Below are 12,058 nucleotides of genomic sequence, written 5' to 3'. Positions count from 1 at the left end.
CTCCTCTGCACACTTTGGAGGTTTGAGGAAAATATAAATATCTGACTTTTTGGGGCTGTTCGTGGCAGATTTATGAGCCTCCTGTGTGGGAGTTGAACAACTGCATATGTGCCCGAAACTAATTAGTTTGCTATTTCAGGAATACATTCCTGACCTGTACAACCACTTCCTGGATATCAGCCTCGAAGCACACATGTATGCCTCCCAGTGGTTTCTGACGCTTTTCACAGCGAAATTCCCTCTCTACATGGTCTTCCACATCATCGACCTGCTTCTCTGTGAGGTGCGTATCACGGGCCACGGCACTTGGGCGTGGCATCCCAGGTCTTTCCTGTGTCATTCTGTGAAAGCACAATTTGTTCTTCGTTATTGTTCTGGGAAATCCAGGTTGAAGTGTCTCTTTTTTGGGCGAAAGCTAATAATCACATTTTGTTAAAGGTGCCTCTTGCTTTGAAGAGAGAGGGGGAAAAAAAACATACCCACCTATCAGCCATTAGTTTTAATTAGTATTAAATTTGACTGCATTTAATGAAGAAGCCCAAAATAACAGTGACTAAAGACAGCAGAGGTTTAGTTCTCTCATGTGAAAGAAGTCAGGGGTGGGTGGTGGCCCTCTCGGGAGACCTAAGGGTTGACTAGTCCTCCAGCCCCTCCACCCTCTTCGCACTGGGAGGAACAGCAGATGGAGAGGGCGCATCCATCTTTTTTTAGAAGCGACTTCTGGAAGTTCTACCCTCCTTCCACTTAACCTTTCCTTGGTAGAATTTGGCCAGAACTTAGGTCCGTGCGCACATGCAGTCGCAAGAGAGTATTTTTTTTAAAGCTGAGTAGGAATTTGCTAACAACTGGGAGTCTGCTATTGAAAGAATAAATATTAGAGTAAATAAGTATTTGCATAGTTTTGGGTTTGTTTCAGAAAGAAGTCATTAGTTTCAAAAGTAATACATGCTTATTGTAGAAACTGTAAAAAACACAAGCAAAAAGTCCTTAAAGTATTTCTAGTGCCACTGTCTAGAGAGCACCTCTGCTTCATATTCTTTCAGCCTTGTTTTGTTCATATATATGTGTTTGGCTTCTGTATGCAGTGGTTTTTTAATGTGGAATATTATATAATGGAATGTATTATATAATGTAATATTTAATGTAATACAGAATATTATATAATTATAGTTCCATGTGCATTGTTTAAAATACGATTGTTATATATATAGTTTGGTAATGTCTGTAGATGTTCTGGAACATCTATAGACACATGGACATCTATGCCATCTTTTTTGTTTAATTATACCATATTTAAGAGATACAGAAATTCATTAAAGAATTTGTACCTCTTGTCAGCTTGAAACATACGAAGTAACCTTACCCAAATATAGCATTGTTCTTGCAGTGAAATTTTTCATTGTTTGGGTATATCATAATTTATATAATCAATTCCTAAAATCAAACCTTTAAATTATCTTGCTTTTCTCTGTTATAAAAGAACCACTTGTAAGTGGATACTAAGGGCCCAATTAAAGGCTAAATAGTTTACATGATCTTTCGCTCTAATGAGTTCAGAAAACCCTTAGGAGAATATTATGGAAACTGAGCCCCAGAAACTTAAATAGTTTAACTGATCAGCAGATGTTGTACCTCCTCTCATCTATCCTACCCCCCAGCTCCCCTTCCAGAATGGTCAGATAAAGAAAGGCAGATTGGAGGGAATCCAGAGCACATTCAGCTCTGGGGTGCAGAGCTCACGGACAGAGCGCTGTCTGTACTTGAAGTGCAGCAGAGCGAAAGAAGGGCCCCCAGGAGTTATTCCTGATCGAGCCTGATTTTATGACTGTGGTGCTTTGTACTGGAAGCATAGCGTACTTTGGAAAGGCGTCCTTTCTTGTTGAACATGAGTGAGGGGCTACAGAAGCTCTTCTCTCAGAAAAAAATGGGAGACTGGGTCTATTTTAAATGGTTCTCAGTGGTAGCCATGTGATTTGTATTTTCTGAGATATTTTCAAGATACTTGATGTTTTTACAATTCTCTAAAATTGTGGAAGGACCAACAGTAATATCCCAGATATAAATACTGAAATGTTCTTTTGTGTTTTCTCTTTTAGGGAATAAGTGTCATTTTTAATGTCGCCCTCGGACTGCTAAAGGTACACTTTTGTTCTTAGTTGCCTAGCATTGCTCGCTAGTCAGTATTTGCAATATCTTGGTCTTAATCTCATTCTCAGCAGCCATTCTGTCCACCATTGTCCCTGCTAGTGGACTTATGCGCTCAGCTCCAGAAAAGGCTGAGAAGTATTTTCCAAGCCTCTGTTGGGATTATAAAATGCTTCTTATGCATCTTCGTAGCAAAAAAAAAAAACCTTTTCTTACATGATTGTATTTCCTTTTCTCCTCAAGACTTCCAAAGATGACTTGCTATTGACAGACTTTGAAGGTGCCTTGAAGTTCTTCAGGGTTCAGCTTCCTAAGAGATACCGTTCTGAAGAAAATGCGAAAAAGCTAATGGAACTAGCATGCAATATGAAGGTAAGGTAATTTTTGTACTCATTTAGATTCTTTGGTTCAGCTAATATGTCATAATTCTGATCAAACTATTAACATTTAGATCACATTATTAATAATGTTTTCTTTTACACTATGTCCTTTTTCCCCAAATATTTTCATATATTCTGTACATTAAATCTCACAGCCTTTTTCCCCTCACCTCATCCCCGACTTGTGAACTATAAGGTATTTCATTTTACAGACAAACCAAGACACCGAGAAGCTGTAGCCCCTACAGTCATAAAGCTTGCTAGTGGCAGGACTCCTGTTTCGTGGCTGCTCCTGTGCTGCCCTCTGATTTCCGGTATTAGTTGTTACGGTCAGAAATTCCCTAAAATGAAACCAATAATACATGAAGGAGACCCACTCCATTTTATACTTGCAAGGGCATTTATGATTTGTGAGGTGTTTTGTTTTTTTTTTTTTTTTTTTAAATATAAAAAGTTGTAGCATCACCTTGTGTTATGTTATAATAAGGTTTTGTGCTTAAAGAAGAAAATGTGGTTGAGGGATTTTGTTTGATATTTGCAGATAAAGGCCAGTTGGTGACAGAATAGTTGTGGTCGGATCATTGTAGGTACGTGAAAGACTGACTATCCTAATTACGTTATGTGACTCCAGCGGGTGCAATTGGGGTCAGTGTGTCAGGGCAGATGTCTCCTGAATAGAGAGCATGGAGTTGGAATCAGAGAGATCTAAGCTCAAAGTTTCTTTACCTATTTAAGGCACAATTGATTGTCTGTAAAGTAATACCGGACATTTCGTTGGGTTATATGGCAGACTGAGCTAGCTACCTTTTTAAAAGCCCTTGGAGATACTAAATAAAATATAATCTAAGAGATGTTTACATGCGTGGATGAACTTAAAAAAGAAGATATGCAGGGACCTGAAATAAAGGAGCTTGAAGCTAGTTGATGTGAACTGGTAGAGCAGCCTCATCACAGAGGGATGTGGGACTGGAGCTGGGTATTAGGGCCTGATAATCACGTGGACATGTACTGGGGCTTTGGGCTTTCAGGGGCAATTGAGACTGAAACCTCTGCATGAAGTTTAGGACCTTGGGATGAATGCCCTATTTGTGACCCACAAACACCAAAACTGTACCTATTAAAATGAGGAACAACAGAAATTATAATATAAATGGAATGGGAGATTAAAAAAACAAGGAAATAGAACTTCTAGAAATTAATCATTGAAGTTATTTAACTTGAAATGTTATGTATTTCACAAGTGGTATGACTAACATTTGCTGCTATTTTACCATGTGCCAGAGACTGTGGGTAGCTTTCCTGGGTGTGAGGATTCACTGCAATGGGTGTTAGTGCTTTCCGGTGCCTGGCGATTCCTGCAGGTTTGAGAGATGATGGCTACTCCTGGGATTATTTCCTCCCTGGTCTTTCAAGCAGAAACCAAGCACTTCTTGGTAATATCTCAAGGATTAATGGGTTTGCGCAAGGAGCACAAAACCAAATGAGCTCTGAGATTATTTGAGGCCCTTTCCACCTCCACTTTTTTCAGCAAACGAGGATGCTGGCTCTTAACTTGGTTAGGATTTTTTCCCTTCAAAGACTACTCCCCTCTCAGTGTCTGCACCTCAGTTTGTGGTACCTGCTTGCTCAGGCCCAAAACCTGGCTGTCCACTCAACTCCTCTTTGTCTCCCTCCTCATCCAAGCCCTGTCACCAGACTGTGTTCTGAATCTGACCACTTTCTGCACCTTCATCACCAGCACACTGCTGTAACTGCCATCACCACTTCTCTTCTTCTGGCCTCTTCCAGTAGGTCCTTGGTCTTCCTGTTTTCACAGTAGTCTTCTCCATGCCTTTCTCATTCCTCGCTCTCTCTCATCTAAAATCCTCTAATGGCTTCTTATCTCAGAATAAAACTCAAGAGTTCTTGTCTTGCCTTATAGAAACTGACACAATGTGACCTCTGGCCATCTCTTTGATTTCATGTCCCACTGCTTCTTCCTCCGACCTTCCCACTTAAGATGCTGGGTATCCTGGCAGAACATGTTGACCCCTTGGGCATTTGCACTGACTGGTCTCTGCCTGGAATGTTCTCTTTGATGTCTGTGTGGCTTCTCAGTCACCTACCTCATTCCAGGTCAGGCTTAAGTCCCATGCCATTTAATTCCACTGTCTGAAATAGCAGCTCCCTCCAACCTGTCACACCTTCCCTCCTCACCCTTACTATTCTCCTGTCTTTTATAGCTGCCTACCTCAATTTTATGTTTGCTTGGATAATCTGTCGTCTTTACTCAACCTCCCAACCCGACTCGAATTAAGCTCTTCACAAAGGGACTTTCTCTCTTTTGTTTACTGCTGAATCCTCATCACAAGAACCAGATCTGATATGTAAATATTAGTTAATGAGCAAATAAATGAATACACTCTTGAGTTTCTACTAAGTGTTTTACAACAAGAAAGAGTTAACATGGATTTGGGTAAGACTTAAAAATAGCTTCCCCTGAAGGTTTATCTTTTGAGTTTTCATTAGCTTAAAACACTTTAATAATAAATGGATCCTTTATTTCCATAGTCCTGACGGGAGGTATCTAATGTCTCTTTTGCTTGCCTATGCTTTCAAGGTGTAAGGTGAATGAGGCTGCACAACACACATATTTTGCACTTAGATAAATTCCTAAAAGCCCCGGAGAACGCTGCATGACTTGGGTGCACTTTGGATGGTTTCTCCTACTTGCACATGGTTTTGGGTGAGAAGAATGGTAATTTTTCTGGAAACTGACTTAAAAGCATGGCAAAAGCACACATTTGCCAGGACATGAAAGAATGAGGTTTCCTGCTTCGAGGTGAGAGGTGGTGTGTGCCGTTTAGTCGGTGAGGATTCCCTATGCTCCGGTAGCTCTACTTAATACCAAAAAATATGAAGGGAGGTAGCAGAAATAGTTGCACTGTTGTTGACAAAGAACCTCAGTCACACTGTTAATTTGCCAGCTCAAAAATAGGAACCATCCTTGGCATGTTCAGTCAGCAGCCCTGCGTGAGGTGGACCGCGCATGGCCGGAGGGCCTCATTCACACAGCGTGTGCATGTGTTCACCTGGGGTTTTGGTACCCCCTCTCGACATGGAAAAAGGGGATCCTGCTATGTGAATGATTTGGAAACTAGCTTTTGGACTTTCGAGGTAGAATTTAGAGACACTAACATTTTGAAATCCCATTCCTTTTTATTTTCAAAAGATTCTGATAGGTATACTCACGTGTACTTTGTTATTAAGGTGGGAATTGGAGATTCTTGACCTCATGTGCCACTCCTCATAGACGATACCTGCACAGTGTTAACAATTGTGTTACCATGGTTGTAATTTCTGATATTTGTGTGTTCCTATAAGCATCTTAATTGCCCCTCACAATACCTTGTGCAAATCAAGTGTGGCAGCTGAGGCACATGGAAGTCTAGCGACTTAGCCATCTGTACTGGCCGGACAGTGACGGCTGCCCTGGTGGAGATCGGACCTTTTGCCACCACACGTCAACTCCACCCACTGCTCCTCTCGTGGGAAGCTCCTCTGGTGGAGACGCATTCCGCGTGGCAGTGTCTGCAGTGGCCAGAGGTGGGCGTCTGCATTCCTCTTGGCCGGCGCCTTCCTGCCCTCGTAGCCCTTTCTGTGTCTGCCATCACTTGCCTCTCTCTTTTCTTGCTCTTCTCCCTTTTTTTCTTCTTTCTCCTTAGTTTTTATAGGACTAATATATTTATTTCTTGGGTTTTGGCCCTCCTGCTCTTAATCGAAAATTTAACAACATACATCAAAACTCGTGGCTGTCCATTGAATTTCTCCCTCCTTATGGGTCAGTGACCCGAGGTAGAAAATTCATTTCCACTTCTGGTATGAAATCTACTTGAGTGGATTGTTCTAGGAGATCATGAATGGCCCCAGTAGCTCTGCCCGCCTTTAATACTCACAGCTGTGCCAGCACTTCATAGAGGGATATGGTGGAAAACATAGATTTTCAGTCCTTTAAATTTTTGACTCAAGAAATATGTGAGAACAACTGTTTGTCTCTACAGGGATTTCTGAGAACAAATCAGCTCTCTGAGGCTAGTTTGGAGGAGGCAGGAGTGATGCGAAAAGAGATGTGGTGGTGGGTTTCTTAGCTAAAACCTGAAGACTTGGCTCTTTTACTCCAGAGTCACCCTGGGGTGAAATCTCCGAACCCTCGTTTCTCGGCAGTTTTTTCTTGCAGCAAAAAGGGGGTGTGCTGGACTTCAGCCTCTGTAAGAAAAGATGTCACCGCAAATACCAAACAGCAGCATCTCCCGGCAAACGTAATCCCAACCGTTTGTTATTTGGAGAAACAGAAAATCACTTGGCATTTGGTAAATTATTTGCCCTCAGGATATTTTTTATTCATGAGCTAAAAGCACCACTAACTTGAACTTCATTCTCTGCTCGGATCACTCGTGGAGTTCGTGAGTTAAGAGCTTAAGCTGGGATGGCAGGGACTGACCAGTCGAGTTTCTTGCTGTGTTGGCAGAATCTTGCACACGTGGTGAGTTCACCCTCACAGTGACCGTGTGAAGTCATTTTACACACGTGTGTCCTGAAGCTCAGAGAAAAGTGATAGGATCCCAGGAAGTTCAGATGCTAAAATCAGTGCTCACTCTTTGCGTGCTTTACTGTAGATGGGGAATTGGATAGATGGACAAGAGCCACCTGTACTGGACCGTTTGGGCGATGGCTGTCATGTGATGACAGCGTAATGAAGGGTGACTCGGTGTCTGTCAGAGTTGAGCTTTCCTCTACACTGCCCCTAAGTCCGGGGATCCTTGTAACCAGGCCAAGCTGGGTTTGCTGGGGTTAGGTGAGGAGACTCCGAGTGACTGTTCTCTCTCTGCAGGGAGCCCTACATTTTGCAGTTGCTGCAGGGTCAGCAGTGGCCACTGCTTTTTTTCAAGAAGCTGGTCTTGCTCCTTACCTGGTTGGGCCCCCTGCTACTAATTTGCTTCTTATATTTTAGAAAAACACTCTAATGGTAGAACAGGAACGCCTAATTCTGCTTCACCATCGTTGATAGAGTTGAGTTTCAACTGTTTGAACAAATTAAAAGGCTCAGAAATTAAATAGACCATGGATTTGTTTCATGAGGTTATGAGTCAGACCTCAGAGTCCCACGGGCTTCGCTCTCACTCTGCCCTGCGCTTTGAGTGACCAGAGGAGGAGAACACCGCCAGGCTGTAGAGAGAAGGAAGATCCTCAGAGTCGCTGCTGCGCCTCCGACGGCCATTGTCCTCTCAAACCCCAGTGTCCTGCCTCCCCTGCTCTCCTCTGACTTGAACTGCTTAAGTCAGTTCAAGCCCACAAGAATCACACGTTTCCTCGGGTGCCACGAGCCGGGCTTAGTACCGGACATGGCACACGAGCAGCAAGAACTGCATGCCCATGCTGCTGAGCACGCTGGCCCACACCCCACGCGTCACTCACCTCGGAAGGTGTCACTTCACCATCATTAGAACAAGGATGATAATCCCTGTTTCTAGGATTAAATAAAATGGTTGGGAAGTATCTTGTTCTCTTGAAAGGCCTTTGTCATCTCAGGTTCTGTCACTCAGTAACTGGAAAGCAGAGCCCCTGCACAGGTGTCCTAAAAGAAGACAGGCTTTCTAAATTAGCAGCGAGGCCTCTGGGGCTTGGATCTGTCCCTGGCCCCCCAGCCACCTTAACAACCTGCTTCAGCCCTGCCCTGCCTGGCAGAGCGAATATTCGGCTTCCCACCTTTGCTGGATGCCTTTCACCTCCAGCCCAGTGGGGAGGTGACCTCTGGCAGTTTCTTAAGCCAAACTTGGAAATCAGCCTACGTCTACCAGCAGTCTGCTTCCTGCTCTTGTGTGTTAAATGGACTCTGTTTAAAGGCTCATTATTTGCAGCACATGTTCAGAGGCTGACTGTCCACTGGAGACGCCACTGCAGAGAGCAGTGAGGAGTAGTTGCTGTTGACTGCAGAGTCCTCACTGGTGCCAGGCGCTCACCCGCGCTGTTGAAAGTATATGTTCCGTGTCCTGTCGTCCTCTTCCGGACTGTTGGGATTCTCCCAGCTGAGGTGGCCAAGGCCGAGTGTAGACAGCTTGTCCTCAGGCCCCTGGCAGAGCCAGACTCCCCCGTCCCCTGTCCACCTGGAGAACCCAAGCTCGTCGTGGCAGAGCGCGCCCCCAGTCCCAGCCCACTGGCAGCACCCTCACTCCTGCCTCTCCTGGGTGGGCCTCGTCCCTGCCTGTTCCAGAGCTTGATGACTGTTCCCGCGGTTGATGACCGTTCCAGAGCTGGATGAGGCTCAGCTCTCCCAGGGCAAGGAGCGCAGGTTTTAAAAGAGATCACAATCTACTCCCGTGACAGTAGCGGGTGAGCGGCCCAGGCGGAGGCGTTTCTGGCCCAGCTTTGTGCTTCCACCAGATACCACACCGCCATGTTCCACGTCTCCACCGTCTCTCTAATTCAAAGTTTCCTAGCCTGGACCTGTGGCTGGGCCTCAGGGAGCGATGAACCCTCTGAAATGGGAGTAGCGGGTTGCTTGCTGGGGGTGGGAGGGGGTAGCGTTGGTGTCTGTGCACTTGTATGGGCACGGGAACTGGGAACTTTTTCTGGGAACTGTGGCCCAGGAGCCTTGCAGAATGGCGCTGCCCTGAGTGTCATGAGCCACTGTGCTAATGCCAGTGAGAAGTAATATTATCTTTACCTGAATTACAAACTCAGTCCCAGGAAATTATTAGAGCGCCCCCTCCCCAAAAGAACACTTTAAAGAACAAGTGTAAATATCTAAACAACAATTTTTTTAAATTAATTTATTTATACAAGCACTGGGTACAGTCAGAAGCGCGGGAGGGTGAGAGAATTCACCAGAGCCAGAGCGGGGAGCAGAGCAGGCAGAAGACCGAAGGACACTGCTCAGGGGAGCAGCGGGCGGCAGGAGAGGTCTGCGCGCCATGCAGGACCCTCCTCCGGTGGCCGGGGAGCAGCTGGGGATTGAACCGGCGCTGCAGAGGCTGCGGGCAGCTTCGCAACCCAGCGCTCAACTGCTGCGCCACTGGGGAGACCCAACAAATTTCTAATTTAATCTTCTTTGAAAGTGAAAATGCCTGAGGAGATGCTGAGGCTCTCGGCCCTCTTATAGGAGGCACCAGCAGGGGGTGTGTGGGGCTCATCCCGTCGCCTCCCTGCTTCCTGGGTGCACTTCAAATGTTATTTGTATAAGTAAGAACTAGAATGAACCCTGGACTTTGAAGAGGGGACCACGTCTTGTTGATTCAGTAGTTTCACGGTGAACGCGAGGCCCTGCCCATGTGGGGTTTGCACACTGCAGTCTGTGAACTTCTCTGTGTTGCTGATGTCTACAAAAAATACCACACGTAGCAGTGCGCAATACTGGGCAATAATTGTCCCTGCTGCGTCCTTATTAGGTTAAAATCAGCTTTGCTGTGTGCAGCATCCAGTTACCACGTCCCCATCACGGTCCACGAGTGCGCTGGGCGCTGGACGGTGCTGGTGAGCAGAGCGGGTGTGGCCTGTGGCCTCGGGGAAGGCCAGCGAGTGCACGCATGGGCCTGCGCAGATGGACGTGGGGCATTGACTCCATGTAGCCACGCAGCGAGAGCCGCGGGGGAGAGACTGTCTGGTGGGGGAGGCGGTGTCTGGGGAGAGTGTGACAGGCCTCTGCCCCCACAGGTGACCACAGGTGAACCGGGTGTGGCGCTGCTTAGACCCAGAATAATTATGCGATTTGTTCTTCAACAGCATTATTTATAAAAATATAGTTACATTGTAAAATATAAAAATAACTCCTATAACTGTATGATAACATATTTTCAAAGTCATGCATGCACAGAGCAGAAAACACAGGGAAGAACTGCCTGCATCCTGTCACAGGAGCAGGAGAAGCAGCCGAGGGTGCCTGTGTGAAGCCCGGGGTGTACCAGGCACAGGCCGTACCCACTGTCCTTGTGCCGAGGGCACGTCAGGCCTTTCCTCTGCAGATGAGAAATTATAAATTCCCCATGAAGTGCAGAAGAAATTATTTTGCAATTAGCCTTCTATGCTTATGGGGGTAGGGGTTCTAATTCCTCCGCACCCCAGCTTGAGCATGAAAAGCTGGAGGCTCTTGAAGAGACTGTTTGGTAGCCGAGTCTGGTTTTTTATCAGGCACTAGGGGGCGCCTGCTGTCTACTCGCTCCCTTGTCATTTCCCCAAACTGACGGCAAAGAGCTCTGAGAGGGAGCGTTTGCTGCCCACAAGCGTCATTTATTTTCTGTTCCTCTGATTGATGTTAGGATTGTTTGTAAATTTACTGATCACACAGACATTTTATTTAGATCCTTTCTCTGTGAATCACTTGGGTACGTAATCAACTTTTACCCTGACATTGGCCTGAAAACCGCAAAAGACCTGGGTTTAGAGATGTCGCTCCCTGGACTGTGGCCTCACTGAGGGCTCATGGACGTCCTGGTGAAGGCTGCAGCCGGGCAGCGCGCTGTGCTCCTGGCCGCCTCCCCCTGGAAGGCAGCCAGATTCCGGGAGATGTTCTGAGTCAGCCCTGTGAACATCAGCAGGGCAGGGGGCAGAGTCGGTGAGGAGAACCCCAGCCGCTTGGGGAGGATGGGAAGGCGTCGCAGAAGAGGGATTGGGGCGCTGACACCAACAGCGCAGACGTGGGCCTGCCTGCCCCTCTCAGTCTCAGTTTCTTCATCTGTCAAATAAGGAGGCTGGACTACACTGGCTTTGGGGTTCCTGATGACCTAGAACCGGGGGTGAGGGGAGCATGGAAAGTGAGATTTGCGAGTCCGCCACGAGGTGCTGGGGTTCTGAAGCTCTGGGAAGGGACGAGCACCGGCTTCATAATCACTCTCCAAGCTGCACGTAGCCGCTGAGCGTCTTTACCACTGTGCGAGTTCATAATTTTATAACTGCCTTTTAATAAAACACCAAAGGTGGTGGGTTCGTGGTTTAGAGGAAGGAATCAAACAAAAGTGTCAGAGAAGTGTTTTGGGGAGAGATCGGGCAGCTGGATGGAGTGAATAAAGAAAGCAGCGGTCGCCTCCGGGAGGGTGCTTGGCAGGCAGCCTCGGCGAAGCCTGACTGAGAGCTTTTATTGCTGAGCGAGGCCGCGGAGCACCGGAAGTGAGCATGCAGGCCTGTGGTTTGCACTGGTTGGTAAGAGGCTTGAGAGAACGTGGACAGCCTAGTAGTCAGCGTCACTGCTTGTCCGGGCAGAGAGCATCGTGCCCGTGGGAAGGCTGAGCCTGCGGGGAAGAGGGCGATGGCAGGAGAGTGAGGGGCTGCTGCGTGGACTCTGGGGGAGCTTGGTGGCCTCAAATCAAGCCCCAGATCTGCTGGGCCCTGACGGACTGTCCTGGTCAAGTTACATAAGCACCTTTTACTTCAGTTAACTTGCCTGTGAGGTGCGGATGGTAGTGCTGTCGCGTGCAGAGGAGCCGTGAGGCCACAGATTTAAAGCACCTCGCAGCAGTGCTGATAAGCGCTAAATAAAATGGGTGATGAGGTGCGGCCAACCC

The 12,058-nt window shown here is 46.7% G+C and overlaps 1 protein-coding gene across 2 annotated transcripts in view; it reads left to right on the top strand.

The window, feature by feature from the left end:
- Nucleotides 1-12,058, top strand: part of RABGAP1 (RAB GTPase activating protein 1) — a 151,262-nt gene that overhangs the window by 126,501 nt on the left and 12,703 nt on the right. For both annotated transcript variants that reach the window (XM_054689760.1, XM_037494407.2), the window contains exons 17-19: nt 140-283; nt 2,097-2,138; nt 2,389-2,517. In XM_054689760.1, coding sequence (XP_054545735.1) covers nt 140-283; nt 2,097-2,138; nt 2,389-2,517 — 315 coding nt within the window. The remainder of the gene's footprint in view (nt 1-139; nt 284-2,096; nt 2,139-2,388; nt 2,518-12,058) is intronic.

The sequence above is a fragment of the Talpa occidentalis genome, unplaced genomic scaffold, assembly GCF_014898055.3.
Source record: "Talpa occidentalis isolate TD23 unplaced genomic scaffold, MPIMG_talOcc4v2.1 talOcc4.7, whole genome shotgun sequence".
Lineage (NCBI taxonomy): Eukaryota > Metazoa > Chordata > Mammalia > Eulipotyphla > Talpidae > Talpa > Talpa occidentalis.
Note: the sequence above shows the minus strand (reverse complement) of the source record. Positions and strands in the feature narration are given on the sequence as shown.